At 45.1% G+C, this 19,563-nt stretch overlaps 1 protein-coding gene across 4 annotated transcripts in view; it reads left to right on the forward strand.

Annotated features, from left to right (window-relative positions):
- The first annotated feature begins 1,818 nt into the window (after nt 1–1,818).
- The window catches only part of INAVA (innate immunity activator), a 31,762-nt gene continuing 14,017 nt past the window's right edge, over nt 1,819–19,563 (forward strand). The window contains exons 1-3 of one of the 4 annotated variants that reach the window (XM_082227075.1): nt 1,819–1,936; nt 7,462–7,626; nt 17,728–17,840. In XM_082227075.1, coding sequence (XP_082083201.1) covers nt 17,786–17,840 — 55 coding nt within the window. In that variant the 5' untranslated portion in view covers nt 1,819–1,936; nt 7,462–7,626; nt 17,728–17,785. Of the gene's footprint in view, nt 1,937–7,356; nt 7,627–17,724; nt 17,841–19,563 lie in introns of those variants that run through there. The other 3 variants (XM_082227077.1, XM_082227076.1, XM_082227074.1) reach the window with 3 other exon arrangements.

Raw genomic sequence — 19,563 nt, forward strand, 5'->3', positions numbered from 1 at the left:
GGGGCCAGTCCACTGTCCCTCAGACCTTGTGGGGGGCCGGACTATATTTTGAAGAAGAAAAAAAGAATGAATACCTATGCCCCACAAATAACCCAGAGATGCATTTTAACTAAAAGCACACATTCTACTCATGTAAAAACACGCTGATTCCTGGACCATCCACGGGCCAGATTTAGAAGGCGATTGGGCCTTAGTTTGCCTACCCATGCCCTAGGCTCTGTTGTTTAACCAACAGCACCACCCCAGCTGGAGTAATAAGCATAATCTAACCCCACATTTCTTACTTGCTGGGGACAGGGCGGGAGGAATGGAAGATGCTGCATACTAGCGACCTCTACTGGCACAAGTATAATTATTCAAATAATGCAAATACAGTAGTAGAAACAGAAAGTGCTTGAGGAATTCAGTCTGCAGATTTTTCTACCTGATCTGTATCTCTTGGCCTAATATGCAGATTGGAGCTTAGCTATCCACCAAATATTGGAATGAATATTTGTGCTGATGAGTGTTTTATTTATTTATTAAATAGATTTCTGGACAGACATTCACCAAAAATGGACAGTTTTCAACAAAAGAAACGCAATATGAAACACAATACTGTACATTATAAGCAGAAACATTAAAAATTATTATACAGCACATAAAAATACATAATTAGCAGCATCACAACATAAAAAATGACATCAGCCTTTAAATACCTTTTTTTTAAAGTGAGTTTTTACCTTGTTTCTGGTGAATATAAAGTGGATCCTCCAAGATATTTGGAGTCTACACATTGAGGAAGGTTGGTTTAAACATTTTAAAAAATGCATTTAGATACATATTTTGAAATAAACCTGTATCTATACATTTAAATTGTATTTTGAGAGAAAATACACATTTAAATATACATCAAAGTATGTATTTACCTGCTTTTGAGAGGAAGTCAAAAAGAAATTTGCAGATCGTTGCAATGTGCAAAAATGTCCTGGACTGGAAATACACATATAAACCCATTCCTACTATATGCATAGCACCCCTGCCTGTTTATTTGCCATGGATTAAATAGAAGTTCTCTAGCTTGTTTGTTGCACAACCTTGCCTTTTTATTCTTTGAGAAGAATCAAAGAGAAGAAGCAGAGTTGGAGGTTATCTAAGTCATTTTCAGAAGACCTTGACTTGGTTTCATCAGGAGGTGGTTGGATCCCAGGCATTGTTTCTAGATGCTCCTTTAAGCACTTGGGAAGTGAAAATAGCCAGGGGCGGATCAGCTTATCAGTACATATTGGACAAACAGTTTACTTCTGGGGCCCTTTCTTGCGTATGCTTGCCACCTTTTTCCTGCAGAAACTCCTTTGCCTTTAACACCTGCGTTCCCAGCAAACAATTAAGAGAGCGAAGCATTTCTAGAAATGGCTAGCCAGGTGAGGTGGAGCTGCCATGCTAAATTCCTGGCAGGAGGGTCTCTATTATTTACCTGCACAAAGGGTGGATTGGTACAAATGCACCTGCTGGAATGCCAAATTGGTGGCACTGATGTGTTTGCCAGGCAGAGGGCCTTCTCGGTGGTGGCACCCGCCCTGTGGAACGCCCTCCCATCAGATGTCAAGGAAATGAACAACTATCTGACTTTTAGAAGACATCTGAAGGCAGCCTTGTTTAGGGAAGTTTTTAATGTTTGATGTTTTATTGTGTTTTTAATATTCTGTTGGGAGCTGCCCAGAGTGGCTGGGGAAACCCAGCAAGATGGGCAGGGTATAAATAGATGATGATGATGATGATGATGATGATTATTATTTATTAGCACTCTACTGACCTCCTCACCTCACTTCTTCCCAGTAAGCCAAGAGCACCCCATCTGCCAGGAATCGAGCATAATCAATCCACTTCACCCAGCAAGCTGCTTTGGAGCATTTCTCATCACTACATCTTGGAAAAAACTTTGCCTGTGTTGCAGGTCAGTTTTCTTTATTTATTATTACGTCTGTATCCCGCCTTTTCTCCAAGGAAGTCATTTTATCCTCACAGCAACCCTGAGGTAGGCTAGGTGATAGGGAAGGGCCTAAGGTTTCACGGCTGAGTAGAGATTTGAACCCTGGTCTCCCAGGTTCAGCGTTCTAACTGCTGCACCACACTGACACTCTCATCCAAAGAAAACAATTTGCTAGTGTTCGAAAACAGTTGCTCCCTTGTTGCCCCACCGTAAACCCCCCCACTCAAATATTAAATATAAAGAAACAGATTAGGGCCAGAGAGCAGATGATCCTGCGCTGTGTTTGTAGGGTGCTTCCAGACACGGGGGTGTTGTCTGATGGGTGCTACACATGCATGCAATTTTTTTCAAAACACTCACACGTTGTTGGTATCAAAATGCTGGCCTGTATTTTCCCCCATTTAATCTTTATTTATCCTTTTCAAGGGAAATCCGAGGGTGGTGGAAAACCTGTTTCCAGTGACTCATTTGTGATACCTAATCAGCCTGTTTGCAACATAAAACTGCTCTTTTTATATTAAGTAGCTAAGTCAGAAGGAAGAAAATACAAGAAAATGAGAAATCTAAAGGAGAAAGCAAGAAAAAAGGAAAAGAAAGAAAAAACTAAAGAAAGATAGAGGGTAAAATAAAAGGACTTCTGGCTCTCAGCAGCTACATATGATATTCGATCCAACCATTCTATAGTCTTTAAACCAGTATTTTTTTCAATTTTCAAATCCAGATATTACAAGTTCATTTTCTCTTTCACGCAAAAAATCCATAAGAAATTTCCAATCCTTTGCAAACATTAGTAATTATTTTTCTCTAATTAAACATGTTGGCAATTGTGTTTTCTATGGATGGCTGTTTGCTCCGATTCAGCAGTAAAGCATGGGATTTTGCAGAGAAAGAGCCAAGGCAAACAAAAACAAAAACCCTGCTCAGATAATGGAGCTTTAAAGTGCAGAGCTGTGCCTGGAAAGTGCAGCGCAGAAGGAAGTCTGCATGAGCCCTGAGTTCAAGAGGCGCTGATTTGGTAGTTCCTCATTAAAGTGCTTTAAAAAAATTATTTCTCCTCCATCCCTAGCAAACACTTATAAAAGTCTTGCTGTACTCTCCAGACACCAGTTCCAGACTTTAGTGGTCACCCCCGCCTCCTGTGATGCTGTCTGAACACGCATCGCCCTGCTGTGTGGCAGGGCCAGTCCAGTTTTGTACCTAGAGAAAACTTTCAAATTCTGTCTGGCAAAAAGATGATGATCCATCCCTGGCCATGTGCTGGGCCTTTCTTTCTCTGCTTGCTGTCTGGATATGTCTGCGTGATCCAGGAAATCTTCACACCATCACCAGAAAAGGCAAAAGTCATGCATCAGTCACTGTCTCTAAATAGGTACACAATGGGTGATTAGATTAGTCGCTGACTGTTTCTTTGAAATGATGCGTTCTGTTGGCGGGTGCTTTCGGAACTTGGTTTGCACACTATCTTTAGAGCATCCAAGTGGAATAAACCTCTTCAGATGCTATATATCAAATTGTGTGGCCTTGTCTATTGGAGATGTAATACTCTCTGATAAAGAAAGAACATACTACACCTTCCGTAAAGGTTTGAAAGTTCTTAGTCACCCGGCAGCCTTGTCTGTAAAGGTAAAGGTAAAGGGACCCCTGACCATTAGGTCCAGTCGCGGACGACTCTGGGGTTGCGGCGCTCATCTCGCTTTACTGGCCAGCATGACTAAGCCGCTTCTGGTGAACCAGAGCAGTGCACGGAAATGCCGTTTACTTTCCTGCCGGAGCGGTACCTACTTATCTACTTGCACTTTGATGTGCTTTCAAACTGCTAGGTTGGCAGGAGCAGGGACCGAGCAATGGGAGCTCACCCCATCGTGGGGATTCGAACTGCCGACCTTCTGATCGGCAAGTCCTAGGCTCTGTGGTTTAACCCACAGCGCCACCTGCATCCCTTGTCTGTATCTGCAGCCAAATACCTAGCCGGCTGGTGGCATCCACTGTTTCCCCCAAAAGGTGCAGTTAGGGTGACATATGCATGAATTGGGGCATTTGGGGTAGAAAGATAATGGGGAAATTGGGTGCAGCATGTTGCAAGTGAGCATAATATATGAGATTGTAGTATGTGTTTGCTGCTTATTTCAGGCCCAGGGGCCAAATGTGGTAATCTGGATCCCTCCATCTAACCTTAGGGCTCTTTCCAGGCAATACCACCCACCGGCTTACCTCACACCCTCCTTGAGTGTTTTTTGGCTGGGCTGCAATGTGCCCTTGAGCTCTCAGACTGATTATCGCTTGCCTAAATGGAGGAGAGAGGGAGATGTGTGTGTCGAAACTAGCGTACTATACAAAGGTGAAAACTACATTCATTGTTCTGCCCACTTTGCCAGAGCTAAGGCTCCTGCTAGTGCAATGGGGCTTCCCCTACTTTCCCCCAAATCCACTCTGGAGAGTCATGAGAACCACCCAGAAAAGAACGTAGGGAGAGGAGAAACAGAATAGTTCGGTCTGGCAATTACAAATGCTCATGCTGATCTGCCTCAGCAAAGCAGTGCCATGTAAAGTGTGTTACATTAGTACGTGTGACTGTGGCAAAGTCTGCCTTCCTCAGGACAATTTGCAGCTGGCACATCCCCGATATTGTGGAAAAGCACCCTTGGCCACAGCTGTCACTTGTCAATTCAGAAGCCGCGGTGGACTCGGACGTGCTTCCAAGTTGCAAACTTGCTCCTTAAGAGGGGACTGCAACTCCATTCAGAATGGGCTGGATTCCGTGAAAAGATGCTCTGCCAGAACCTCCATCTTGCCTTGATTGAGCTTCAGTTTGTCTGTTACATTATACCCCTCATGAGGCAGATTCTTCACACTTACAATGAGCAGAATTTTCAGGCTTTATAATGATATAATATGGAAAAAGCCAGCTGCCTTGACTCTACAGCTGCTCCCACAACTCCATAGTATATAGATAGATTACTGATAAGCCTAATCAGTGGTCGTATTGTATGACGGTCAGAGTTGAAGGGAAGATTACCACAAATATACTTTGGCATTTTACCTTGAAGTGTGGTAAACAACCCCAGAGGGTTTCTTCCTCTGAATAAACACCACACATTTCTTCAGTAACCCATAGAGCAGAGTGAGTAAAGTTTCCAGGGTAAGATTTTTGAGCTGTTCTGCGTGTTTGCCTGAACTGCAAATTAGTTGCTCAGAGCGGACTAAGAGGAAGCAGTTGTTATGACTGATAATCTTAATTAAAATAAATTAATTTATACCATGCCTAAGTGGCAATCATTTTGCAAGCACCATCTTATTCACCCAACACTATAGTACAGGTTATTCCTGCTTCGCAGATGGGGGATGGGGGCAGAGAAGCAAAATTTGCCCAAGGGAGTCCATTGGCTGAATTTTTGAAGTCTTCAAAAGTTCCAAGGTTCACATTTTACCCAGTGTGGTCTTGTAAGGGCTAAGCCAAGAGCAGCAGTCTGAGGTGGGAATCAAGAACCGTAGAACTAAGTCATCAGAACCAAAGAACAAACTGGGAAGCAGGGTTAAGAAACAAGACAGGAAGTTGGCTGGGTCAAGAAGAAGCCACACCTTAGGGCTGAAAAGCAAGTCAGGACTGTAGGAAAAACCGGGAGGCAGAATCAACAAGCAAGCCAGAACCAAAGAGCAACCAAGATATCAAAGCATGCAAAGACCTAGGAAGGTATTGTTTCTCAAACAAGTTTCAGCTGCAACAGGAAGCCTGCTTATATTGGAGTTTCCAATAACTAGCCTGGGTAAGCCTTTATTGAGCACCCAGGGTCTGAGAATACTTACTGTGAACCTCCCCCTGGAGTTCAGCTACCACTATGGAACATCTACCCGCAGATCCCACTAGTGGTTAAGCGTTGGGTATGAAAACAAGGAGCCCAGACTGTAATAGCAGCTTGTTTCCAAAGGGCAGTATGGGGAATCTATGCTCAAATAACTATTTGTTGTTTCTGATGTTTGGTTGGGAACAAGTGAGGAAACAGCTACACAGAGAGCGATTGGCTTTTGGCAATATAGGAAACAACTTGATTTTCTGCACCCTATTCTGAAGTACACTACTGGAGCAGGTGTCTTAAAAATGGTCTCCAAGCAACGTCTCTTCATCAGCGCTTCACTTTCTCCATGTCAACACAGGCTGCAAGGCAGCTTCTGTGTAGAAGTAGTGAGGCTTTTGAGACTGTCTGGGGACGGTATAACCAGTGGGTTTGAAAAATGATAACAAATGCCCTCCTCTTTGTGCCTTTGAATTAGCTGTGATGCACCCCCCCACACCCTCTTATTTGCTGTGCTGTCCAAAGGGAAATGCAGCTGGAGCCACACAGCTTCTGGCCTCAGTCCCACCTTGAGCAGGCTGGATCAGGCCAGTGCCCCATCTAAGTCAGCATCCCAATGGCCTGCCAGATGCTTGTGGGAGACGAGCAGGACCTGAGCACAAGAGCACTACGCCCCCCCCCCAAGTTTGAAACAGCTGTGGGAGGAAGGGGGGCTTGACCCTTCCCTTGCCTACTTCTTTCTCACTGCAATTTCTGCCCCAAGGCTGTTTTCCTTGCTTGCAAAGGTAAACATGATCAGGAATTAAAAACCGTGGAGAGGAAAATGTATTGCAGGGGAAGGGAAGGAGGGGCAGTGAAATAGTGGCAGATGTGGGGAGAGGAAAGCACCCCTCCTTTACTGCTGCAGACCACCATCTTCCCTAAGTTGTTTTTCCTTAATACAGTGGTATCTCGGGTTACAGACACTTCAGGTTACAGACTCCGCTAACTCAGAAATAGTATCTTGAGTTAAGAACTTTACTTCAGGGTGAGAACAGAAATCGTGCTTCGGCAGCGTGGCAGCAGCAGGAAGCCCCATTAACTAAAGTGGTGCTTCAGGTTAAGAACAGTTTCAGATTAAGAACGGACCTCCGGAACGAATTAAGTACTTAACCCGAGGTACCATTGTAGTAGCAGTTGTAGTAGTAGCAGCAGCAGCAGCTGTCAGGGTATTGTTAAATGTGTTTGAATGTAATGCATAGTAGTTTTACCCTCAGTACCAAGTACAAAACAGTGTTATAAAAAGTGGCCCCTGAGCTTTCTGAAGTGTAGCAACATCTGGTATCCAAATACTAATGATCTCATTACTTATCATTGGAGGGCTCAGAGTATGTTTATATTGCAATGAGTTATAAGTGTGGAATCAAATTAATTTTGGGTATGCAATGCCTGTGTGTTGGTCTGGATCTGGCTGCAGTGAAAGCAAACATACTGCAGCTTTCTCTTTTTCTTAAGGATCAGTTCAGGGGCGAGGGAGGGATTCCTGGTAGCCTTTTGCAAGAAAGAGGCTGTCCCTCCCCTTTGGTGCCATGCGTTGGCTTGTCCTTCTGTGCCTGGAAGGATTTGGCTGTGCTGATTCCACTGAGGCTGAAAAGGTATTGCTCACCTGCCCCTCCCCTCTGACTCAAGTCAAAACAAGTAACACAGTTTCTTTGGCAGAGCAAGACAGTGCCTGGAAGAGGGAAGCAGCCGAGGGGTCGGAAGTGTGAACTCAACGAAAAATCCAGCAGCTTTGGAGATTGGAACACTAGGACGGAACTGGCTTCCTCTCGCTCATTTTTCTCCTGATACCAGCTATTCTGAATCGGGGACCGAGCCCAGCAGGTAAGGGAGTCCTGTTGCTTTCTGATTCGAAAAGGGAGAGAGGGCTGTTGTTTATTGATGATCAATATTTCCAAATCATTAGAAAATGTTGTGGAGTATTTATTTTTCGGAATGTAAGTATCCAGCTTCCTGGTGTTCATGAGATAATTAGACATAGAATGGGACCTGTTACTTTATTGGGAATCCATTAATACTTGGTTGCATTTTTTTAAAAAAACAGCTCTGGTGAAATCAGCAATTCTCTTCCTCTTCTCTATGGGTTATTTCACATGTTGCAGATTCCCTGCTTAAAGGAAGTCACAACCATAGCATTAAAATCCACAGATGGGTTGCCATGCGTTGCATGTGCAAGCTTTTTGTCCTGGTCGTGGCTTCATGGCTTCTGAGTGTATGCGGTTACATCTACATGCTGCCTGCCTGTGATTTCTTACATGGAAGTTGTTTTTGTATTGGAAATCCATAATATGAGGTGCAGCTCTTGGTCTGCTGGGACCCTGGGCGCTGCCCTGTTGTTCTCTCTCTCTCTCTCTCTCTCTCTCTCTCTCTCTCTCTCTCTGTCCTCCCTGTTTCTGCGGGGCAATGCAGATGAAGTTCTCCTGGGCTAAAAGGTGGGAAGGCAGCCCGGTGGCTGGAGGCAGAGCAGAGACAGAAAGGGCCTCAAGACAATATCGTTTTCTGTGCTGATTATCTTGCCTGGTGGGAGGAAGGAACATTTGAAGTTTTTGGCAGGGACTGTATGCACATAGGAATGTAGGGTCCTGCAAAACTGGGGTTATTTCATGATGCTTTTATCCAGCCAGTAGTAACTGGGGAAGTGATACACTGGGGAGTAAGAGGCTGCCACCAATGAGGGATTACCAAAGGGCCGGCGAGCTAGATGCCTTTACCAGAGGGATGTGGCAGCAGAGATATAGGGGCTGCTAGGTCTGCAGGCATATGGCAGCTGACTAGCTGGCATCCCCCAAGCTTGGGCATGAGCTATGATACCAGCAGCTGACAATGGGTGTCAAATACCGTCGTACCTTGGATCCTGAATGCCCTGAAACTTAGATGTTTTGGCTCCCGAACGCCGCATACCCAGAAGTGATCGTTCCACTTTTTGGAACCCGAACGTCCAATGGGGCTTTTGTGGCTTCTGGTTGGCTGCAGGAAGATTTGATTTTCAAACATTTTGGAAGTCGAATGGACTTCCGGAACAGATTCTGTTCGACTTCCAAGGTATGGCTTTACCTGCAAGGTGCTGACTTAGCACCCTCACATGCCCCGGGCACTAATTCGTCAGATAGGGGCCCCTTACCCCTTGGCCACCATTCAATGTCCTCAGTGCACTGAGTGCCCCTTTTAAGCTCACTGCCTCATCTGCCAGCTGCTTCAGGCGATCTCCTAGTCCTACACATTTGCTGGCCAACTCCACATTATGGAACTGGGCTGGGGATAGTCTTGGTATGGCTGGGGTTAGTGGTGGTGTTCTTCATTTGAAGGAAGTGTTTCCTTGAACACTGCAAAAGGGGAACACACAGCCTTCAGTGGCAGCGGGATTGTGGGGAGGACCCCTAAACATTGGGGTGGGGCGTGTACATATAAGCCATTTCAAAATGGCACAGGGAGTAACTTGACAACTAGTATTGCTTCTAAAGGCACTATCCGCTTGCTATCCAGGACACCAGACCTCTTCCCTATACTGACCTAAGTGCAGCAGCCATTCTTGTTGGAGGCAGGCAGGGCCAGCCCTGCCATTGCACAGAGTAGGGCCACCACCTCAGGCAGCTGGTTGTGTATGTCATGCAAGGGCAGCAAATTCTCAAATTTTGTTTTTTCCCTTATTATATTTTTCCTGCTATAGGGGTTGCTTTTGGGATTTGCTGCCTCGGGTGTAAACATAACATTTCCAGCCTGGGATGCAGTGTGGCTTGAGGTGGGACGGGTGCCACTTGCTGCTTCAGGCAGCAAAATATATTGTGCCAACTCTGGGCTAGTGTTGCTGCTTCCCAGCAATTGGGGTTTGGTGGTTTCGCAGCTGCAACGCCACCGAATTCATTTTTGGTGCAATCGTTTTTCTGGTTTTCTGAAGTCTGTGGTATTCTTCCAGGCAAACAGATACACTTTGAAGATACGCTTCAGTGCTGAGTATATTTTAGCCACACGTTGGCAGCTGATACAAACAGGGAGAATATAGCAAACGAGGTATAATGGGAAGGTATTGAATTGTGGGAGCTCCTACCTGGATATGTGGAACCCTTCCTTCAGTGGAGGCAAAATAGACAGCCAAGCTTTTCAGGGTGTGGGGTATCTGGGAGGCTCCTTGGGGGAAAGGTGGTGATAATTATTGCTTAGTATTGAGATTTTAATCTCTTAATTGTTCAATTAATCAATTAAAACTGCACAGTTAATTAAAAATAATAATTCAACCAGTTGGCAGCCCTGTTTCTGCCTTGGTGTGTAGAAGACAAACGAAAAAGAGCTCACTCAGCATGAGTTACTTTTAAAACTGCCCAGGGGGTTGTTTAAACATCTCTGCGACTATGGGGGGGGGGCAGGAGGAGGGCTTGACTCACAGTCTGGGATTGGGCACCTGGAGGACTTTTCCGGATTATTGGTTTATTGCACGATAAACACACAGTTGTCCGTATTATGGTGGTAAATGTCTGACATGTCTTTCCTGAAGTAGGGGGTCTGTTCTGGCCAGGGATATTGTGTTTTCTGAGCACACGAATTGCTGTGATGTGGAATTGTAACACATTTGCCATAGCTTGCTCATCTATTTGTAGCGTTCAGCTCTGTCTGGACCAGGATACTGTTTTGTCTCTATTACAGAGATGGGTAGAGAAACTCTGGCCTTCCAGGTGTTGTCATTGGACTCCCACTCCCATCATCCACAAGCTAGTGCAGCCAATGGTCAGGAATGATGGGATCTGAAGTCCAACAATGAGGGTCATAGGTTCACTATCTATTGTTTTTGACATTGCTGGTGGCAAGCAGCATTCGTCATAGGGACATGGGAGGCTTCCTGAGCCCAACGATTGGTGTGCTTAGCTCATTACTGTCTCCACTGACTGGCAGCAGCTCTCCAGGGTTTCAGGGCTCTCTCCCAGTCCTACCTAGAGATGCTGGGATTGAATTTGGAACCTTTTACATGCCAAGTGTGTGCTATGCCACTGAGCCACAACTCTGAGATTATGTCCCAGTAACACTGCCACATATTTCCCTTCCCAGTCTTGCACAATTATATAAACTGTGTGGGGGGGGGTGGGTGTGGGTGTGGTGTGTGGTGTGTTTTGTTGCTGCTGCTGTACTTATTTCTCTGGAGTAGAATTGTGCCCTTGCTGTATTATTCCAGCACAAGAGAGCTTCATCACATCCATGTCCCATCAGTTTGTTAATCTTACCACCACCAGTCTTCCCCCCCAGTTCCAGGCTGTGCACTTATTTTCTTCAGCCCTGGAACATCTTGTGTTCAAAACCAAAAGTAGTGTTCTAAGTATAGGGGGAAAGGTAGGGGGCTTTTGGTGAAACCACACCTGCCTGCATTTTAGCTAAATCACAGTTTCGCTGTCACTTCTAAAAATGATAGCTATTTGGCCTCCAAGCCTGAGGCTCACCATCATCCCCTCTGGCCACCCTGAAATTTGAGCATGGAGAGCAGGGAGTAGGACTAAGGATGAATGGATCTGCCAATGTCTGTTTCCCAGAGTTTCTCATTATTCTGTGCTTCTTCCTTCCAATTCCTCAAGTCCTCATAAACGTTCATCAGCGTTTTAGTGCAGATCTCCCCTGCTAAACACATTTTTGGGGGAAGCAATTATCCCTAACATAATGCATTTTGGATGTAGTTTTCACTAATATATGCATTTCATGCACACTGTTCCCTGATGTACCCATTTTTGTACACATTCTTTGGCTGGACAACTGCTTTGCAAAATCTGGAGAAATCCAAATTTCTGAGGATGACTGTGTTTCAGTTTGCATATTGTTTTAGGAGGTGTGGAACAGGGAGTTTCGAATTGAAATGTGAACCAAGCATAATTTCTCTCAAACCCTTAGGCAGGACATTGCTCCACTGAGTCCAGCTAATAACCCCTCTTATTTAAACAAGCAAACCAAACTTTATTCATTGCTGTTATCTGGAAAGCCCCTGAGTATGTGTCAGTAGGTCAAAGCTGCAAACATATCCCGGAGGGAGTTTTGTCAGGCTGAGTAGTTGGGCAAGAAATGCGTAGAAGATAACGAATTTTCTTTGCAGAGCTGCAGGTGGGACACTACCAGCCCTTTGGAATTTGGGCTGCGATGCTTGATGATGACTGTGCTTCCCCCGAGTAGGCATGTCCAGCATTTCTAATCTTCCAATGGGGATTCTGCAGACATAGAAGGATATGGAGGCTGATTCCCATAACCATTAGCTGCATATTGGTTACTGCAACTCCACATGAAATTGATTCATGCGCTGAGCTGGTTGTGTGCAGGCCACCAATTAGGTGGGAAAGCCACCTGCAATTAGCCTCACCCACATGGTTCTTCTGGTGCCAACACCCATGTGGGGCATTAAGCCAAAGGAAAGTGACTCCCACATCCCACATGCATGTGAAGAGGGGCAGGCGCTTAGATGTTGACTGCATGTTACGCACAAGTGAGCCCTGGTGCTATATTCCTCTCCTTTTTTTTCCTTCTTTTTTTTCTTTTGAAAAGCCACTTTCCCAGCTATTTGCAGCAGTGAAACAACAGGCAGGGAGATGTTTTGGCATGCCTCCTCCCACTACTCCTCTGAAGTGCTTTTCTGTAATGATAATGATGGTGGTGGGGCTCTAATAGATGCATTTGATTATAATGAGTTGGCATCCCCTCCGTCTAGCTGACTTCCTACCCTGAGATTTCCCTTCCTTGAGGAGGGGGAGTCATGTGATTCCATTGCAACACGGCGGAGGTTTGATTACTCAATTATAAAACATCTTGTTTTGGTTCAAGACGCCAAGGTTTATGGCATGAGCACAGTTTCTCTACAGGAGCATGCAGACACACCTTTGGGTGCTAAAGTTTTCAGAGGGCGCACAACTGCCTTCCAGATTTTGCTGGGAAATGCTTGGAGTTTGCCAGTGATTCCTGCTAGTTAGAGCAGAACTTGGGAAGAGGATAGCCTGGACGAGAACAGACCACCAAGACAACTTTTACAATACTTCCTATTCCAATCTTGCTCTTTTACAAGGAGCTTGGAATTCCACAGTCTGCTTCCCAGCTTGGTATATTTGATATTACGTACATGCTCAGGAGTTAAATAAAAACTGGGCTCTGTGCCCAGGGAAACTAGTTCTTCTCTGGTAGAAAGGTTTATGCATCTACTCAGCGGCTGCCTGCAGCAAACTTCCTCTTGGCTAGCAAACAGGCAGCCTGAGTCTAATCCACGGGCGAGATAAGCTTATTTGGCACAGTGGACCACACTGGAAATGTTGTTTACCATCACATAGCCACACTTTTCTCTACAACCATGAGTGTTAGAAATATGCTGGTGTTATTTAAAATGAAAACTGGGAAGTCTTGGGATTCTAACAAGTCCATAGGTTGCCTAAAGGACCTTGCCTTATATGTTGCACAACCCTCTTCTAGTCTTTCCCAGGCATTGTTTGTGCAGCTTTAAAGAGGCCAAGTCAGCAGGGTAATAGCCCAGCGCGGGCAGAACAAAAGAGAGGGTGTAGACTTAGAATATTTGGATAGGAATTGGGCAGCTGAATAAATTCAGGAGGGGTGTGTGAGAATTGTTGGAACTAAACTTGCTTAGCAGCCTAGCATCTCTGCTTATTTTTGCAATCAAACTGGGAATAACCTATTTAAGGCCTGCATGTATTCCTGGTAACGTAGTGTCTTGCATCAGAATGGGTCTCTTCAGTTTTGGTGGTGCTTTAACATGCTTGGACATGTCATTAGGATGGGACTGGAGGCAGGAAGGACCAGTTAGAAGTATGTAGCCTTATTGGGTACACGAATGATCATGTCAGTCTTTGCATTCAGATACATGAATAGGAGAGAATGGAAACTGACTTGAATGAATGTTTCCTTCAGAAGCCCCTTGACTTGAAAACTTTGTTGACTGAAAAATTGCAGCCAGTTCACCCTACAGATTAGGATTCAGGGTTTGTGGCTTTATTGCTTGGTTGGATGTTATTCCTACACGTCAGTTTATTACGCTGTGTTATGTTATTATTTGCAGTGGACTGCAAAAGTTTCAGTATGCAAAGGTTGCATCTCTTTGTTCAAGTAGAATTGCGCTCTGGATTTTATGCTGATCTTTGGGGCCTCCCATAGGGCTCTTCAGGTTTGGATTATCATCCCTTTCATTGGGGCTTGCAAAGCACTGTGCCTTTGCCTGTGCAGTTTCATTAAAAACCACGTGGGCTAAAACAGGTCACCTGGTGTCATTGTGATGTCATAGGGATATAAGGGTCTAACCCATGGGTAGGCAAACTAAGGCCCGGGGGCCGGATCCAGCCCAATCGCCTTCTAAATCCGGCCCACAGAAGGTCCAGGAATCAGCGTGTTTTTACATGAGTAGAATGTGTCCTTTTATTTAAAATGCATCTCTGGGTAATTTGTGGGGCATAGGAATTCGTTCATTCACCCCCCCAAAAAAATATAGTCCGCCACCCCACCACCAAGGTCTGAGGGACAGTGGACCCGCCCCCTGCTGAAAAAGTTTGCTGACCCCTGGACTAACCTAACAGCCGGATCCAGTTCCCCACTCTGGATTTTGGCTTGGATATTTCTCTTTATTCATGCCACTTGATCCCTTAACAATACAGTAGAGTTTGGAATGGCTGTCCTTTTTGTTTCTTTGGAGTGTCACTCTCCAGTCATGCCTGTAATCATAGAACATAGGTGGGCTTCATCATCAGTGAATGTTGCAAATAGGAAACAGGCACAGTTCATGGTACTGCTTCAGCCACCCCTTCCTTGGTGGCTCTTGTCTTTCTACTTGTCCACGTTAACTAACTTCTGCTTTGTTTCATGGTGATAGCTGTCTGAATGTGTGAAATTGTGGATATATAAGCTGCACAACTTTGGTGAAGGAACACTTTGAAGCTTAATCAGAGTAATGGCAAAGGAGTGTTGGCACATCTTCACAGGGCAGGATCAAGTCCTGCTGGTTTGATACCTGTTTGGCCCATGTGAGGATGCTGGACTAGATGGTCTGATCCAGCAGGGCTCTTATTATATGCTCATGTGCTTATCTCATCACTAAATGCAAAGTGCAGTGAGTGATATCTGCAGAATGGATGGAGGCAGCAAGGGTGTGTTCCTTGTCTGCTGTTCATCTGACCTGGCCCTGCAATTTCCCATGTCTGCCCATTTTTTTATTCGCATTGATCAGATGTGGAGATTATCACATGTGAGCCTTGACAAACCCCATGTGAGCATGCACACTTTAGACAATATTTCATTTTGAAAAGAGATACGAAACATTGTTTCTCTCCTCCCCTCCTTTTTAAAAAAAGCTAGACTAAAAAGCTTGGCCATCTTGGCACCAGTCTTACTGTGGATCTTTGAAATATAATAGGTTTTGCTATGAAAGTCAAAGTGAAAACCCAACTTTGTTGAATTGCAAGTGCTGTGAATAGACAGCTCTGAAATGAACAATACTTTATTAGTCTTCATGGGAAGCTTATGCAGGCATATTCACTGTAACAGGAATCCCCAGTAAGGTGCCTGCGGGCACAATTGTGCCCTTTAGGATTTTTCCTGGCACCCGCAAAACCTCTGTCCCCTACTGCCTCCTTTGTCAGTTGTAAGCAACCCCAGTAAAAGGAACCCTGATCCACAGAACCTGACATTCAGCATGCCTCCCTAGGCAGCTTTGGTAGAAGAGGGAATTTCTGTAGGTAGAGGATGTCCACAACAACCTTCTGATGGACTCTCCTCCTTGACATAATTACTGAAAGTGCAGCAGCCCTGTCCTCTTTTGCTTCTGGCCACCTTCCCGTAGCTGCATTGGGATCAGCTGCAGAGTTGTGGCATCTTGTAGTTCTGAGGGGGGTACACTCTGCCATTGCAACTGTGCCGCTTAACTCAGTTTTATGGATGGGAATAATCTTCAAAGGTCTGAAGCAGTGTCGCCGTATTTCAGATCTCTGCTCAGTGCTGTGAACCTTGTCCGCCCAGGCCCAGCCCCCTTTGCATTTTGTTTACCAGGAGACTGGTAGGGCCAGGATAAGCTCCAGACAGAAACTCAGTGTGACTCTCAAATTGACTCACCCAGGTTGGGGCAGGGGAGTGGCGTGTAAACACCAGGGGTTTGCTGCAGGAGGTAGGCTTGGAGCCACCCCCAGCTGTAGGGAAAGTGAGAGACTATCCCTGCTGAATGACATGTCCCAACATCTGCAATGGGACCTTGAGCAGCTCTTCTGTTACTGGAGCTTGGGTTGGAGGATGGAGGAGTGTTCTTTTCATGGGGAAGCTCCTTTCATTCATTGCCAGAGCTGAGGAGCTGTTTGCTTAGCACACCCCGCCAGGATTAAGAGGAGGCTCCCCACAACTTTTCCCCTCCCAGCCTAGCAGGAAAGAGAAGAGTAGCAGGTGAACTAGTCAAGCACATGGGGAGCTGAGAATTGCCAATCAGGTTTCCTTCTGGAAGCCCTCATAAATTGCAGTTAACTGTGACAGAACACAGCATGAATATTTGCTTCAAGGACTATGTAGTGCTGGTAAGACATGGACCTGAGGCCAAAGAATAAATCTGCCCCTGCCTCCCCGCAACTTTCCCCAAACCAGAAAATCCTCTTTCCGGTGTAGATATAAAGAGCTGGTGGAGCCTAGAGGCCAAGCTACAAACCAGGATGTCCCCAGTTTGCTTCTCACTCTGCCATGAATTCACTCTGCAGCCTTAGGCAAGTCTCTTTCTCTGAGGCCAAGCCCTTCATCTCCCTCCCATCTGCCATACAGAATAATAGCACTGACCTACTTTATATTGAAATACTTTATTGTCACTTGTAGAATTTGTATACAGTGAGATTACTGTTGGGTTACTATAGGGTTGCTGTGTGATGTGCAACAAAAAAATGTAAGTGAAGTGTTTTGAAAACTAGGAAAACGCTAAATCAATTCTAAATTATTATTGTGTCTGTTACAGTTCATGCTCTGTGTGCTGCTACACTTGAATTGGGTCATAATATGAATATCCAACTTTGTATGCATCGGATAAATATTACCTGTGCGGTAGAGTTACAGACAAAGATTGATAATTCTGCTTGTTGGTTTGCAGAAGTTTATGGGTGTTTCTGAACAGGAGCTTTCCCTGCCTTTGTTTGGGTGCCCCAAACAAAGTGTCAAGACACCTGCTGTTGTTCTGCTGTGTGGGCTAATTTTGGTCTCACATAGTGCATTGGATTGCACAACAGCCAGGCTGTAGTGGCCCAGACCAGCTTTTATATTTTATCTTTGCTGAATAGATTGATAGATAACCAGCATGGAATGCTGGGTTTGGGTTTGCCAAAGGCCAGTTTACATAGGAGCCCTACAGTGAGGCTCCACTTGGTCGGATGCTTCTAGGTGACTATTTCATGTATCACTTGTGACAGATGCTGCAGTAATTGATAGAGAGCCCATATCTTGCATTCTCTCAGCCCTGTTATTGCCACTTGCCTGCTCCCTTCTTCCAGGACCTGAATTTCCTCCTTGTAGTAGTCGGAACCAAGGAAATCATTACAGGAATTTCTGCAGCACTGGGCTAAGGCATTTTGTCCCCCAAGATGTAGCAATGAAAGCCCCTCCCACAGTCATGGTGTACAGTATCCAAGGATTGTGGGGTGAGGGGAACAGCCACAAGCGCTTCTCTCCCCGCTTTCTGGCAGTCAAAATATAACGGTCAGAAATTAAATAGCTAATAATTTGCTACCCTTTCATGACGGCCAAGTTCAGCTGCTTGAGGCAGTTGCCCCACTATACCTAAGCGTAGAGCCGGCCCTGAACTTTGGAACTGGTAGGTCCTTTAGCAACATGGAGGCTCTGACCGTGTGGAAGCTCTATATAGAGGGGTTGTATATGAACTGGAGTGAAGATGTGGCATAAGTATATAAATAATGTGTGTGTAGCACACCTGTCTTTGCCTTATTGTGTTAGCAGGAGACATCACAGCACTTTCCAGGTGTGATCCTACTGCCTCCCTCCGTAGAGCTCGGTCATGAAGAGTAAGGATGAGACCAGTGACACAGACAGTGGGATCATAGTACAGTCAGGTGAGTGACGGATGGGGAAATTCCTGCTCATTATCATGTAGTGCCAGCATCGTCTCCTGGATTTGTTCCTGTGTCAACAGGTTTAAGCAAGAATGACTGCACTGTTTGGGGTGGGTGGGTGAGGGGTCTTCTTTCTGCCCCAAGCCTGTAAACTTACCATAGAAGATTAGACTAGAAGGTATCACCACAGCTGCATGGAGATCAAAGCACAGCTGTGAAAAGAACCCTCTGACTCATTAGTCATGGCTGGCTCCTTGTTGATTCTATTTCAGTCTGGCTTCCTCCTAGCTGGGCTATGATGTAGCCCAAAGTGTTCAGCTGGGGATGCCCAGGATACCAGAAAAGAGTGTGATCTTGCGTGGACACATGCAGACAGGAGCAAGGGCTATCAAGGGTGGTCTTGGATTTGGGGGGCTGGTGTTACATGGCGGAATCCTAGTGCTTTAAAAACAGGAGTGGGTAACCTGTCACACGTCAAATGTTGTGGGACTCCCATTAAGTGCAGCCAACTTGGCCAGTGTTAAGGGATTATGAGAGTTGTAGTCCAACAATATCCGAAAGACCACAGTTTCTCCCCTCCCCCTACCAGTTTAAAGTATCGTGCTTCTCAATCTCAGGCTTGTGGGTTCGAGCCCACATTGGGTAAAAGATTCCTCCATTTCAGGGGGTTGGACTAGATGATCCTTGTGGTCCCTTTCCAACTCTAGAATTCTATGATTCTATCTTGTGATATAACTGGTTCCTCATCATAAAAGATTTCTTTTCAAAAAACCTTAGTAGCATTGAAATACAGGCAGAGGGTAGTGTTCAACTTACTCAGGGTAGACCCATTGAAATTAATGGACCTAACTTAGTCATGCTCATTGATTTCATTGGTATTACTCTGAGTAAAACTTAGTTGAGTACCATCCGGGGTGTTGCAAAGTGGACGTAATCCCTACTGATGACTCCGTAGGAGGCTATTTCACTAAAATCCTTCGGCTGCCCGGTATGTGGCATACTTTCTGCATGAGTAATATCTGATCATTGTACTTACTTAGTTATATATAAACTTTAGAAACAGCTTCCATGAACAATTAGCGTAAAAGTGCTGAACAACATACTTGTGGTAGAAGTAAATAATCAGGCCACACTTAAGATGTGATGTTGTATATACAACAAGATTCCCTCTCATGTAGGAAGCTATGGCATATGATGCATCTCTTAATGGTTTTGAACTATCTGTGTGTACAGACAATGAATGGTAATCTTTTTTCATAGGGTGGGCTCATGCCAGTGAAAAGCACTACTTTGGGATCTATAGTGCGTGGCAGCTCTAAGCAAGAGTTGCAGTGGGGGATCCAGACAAACAAAATAATAAGAGAGTTCCTAGTCTGATTCCTTTTGCAACCCCAAGTGCTTATTTGATATCTCAGGGCACATCTGAATAGAAACTGCTCCCAGTTTAGCAAGTTAGTTCTAAACTGGAGACGTTTCTTCTACCATCACCACTCAGAAAGTGTTGTATGGTTTCACACAATCCTGCACCCACCCCTACACTTATGAGGGAATGGTCTCCTATTGTCCTGTATGAATGAGCTAGTGTGGGTTGAGATCTGACCTTTATGTGGCTTGTGAGGAGTCAACAATCTGGCTGAGTGCCTCTGATCTGTGGAAGAAGCAGCATGAGCTAAAATCTTCTGGAACTGCTGTCTTAAGGCTTACAAATATCAAAGACTCCTTT

Source organism: Podarcis vaucheri, assembly GCF_965113315.1.
Source record: "Podarcis vaucheri genome assembly, chromosome: 6".
Classification (NCBI taxonomy): domain Eukaryota; kingdom Metazoa; phylum Chordata; class Lepidosauria; order Squamata; family Lacertidae; genus Podarcis; species Podarcis vaucheri.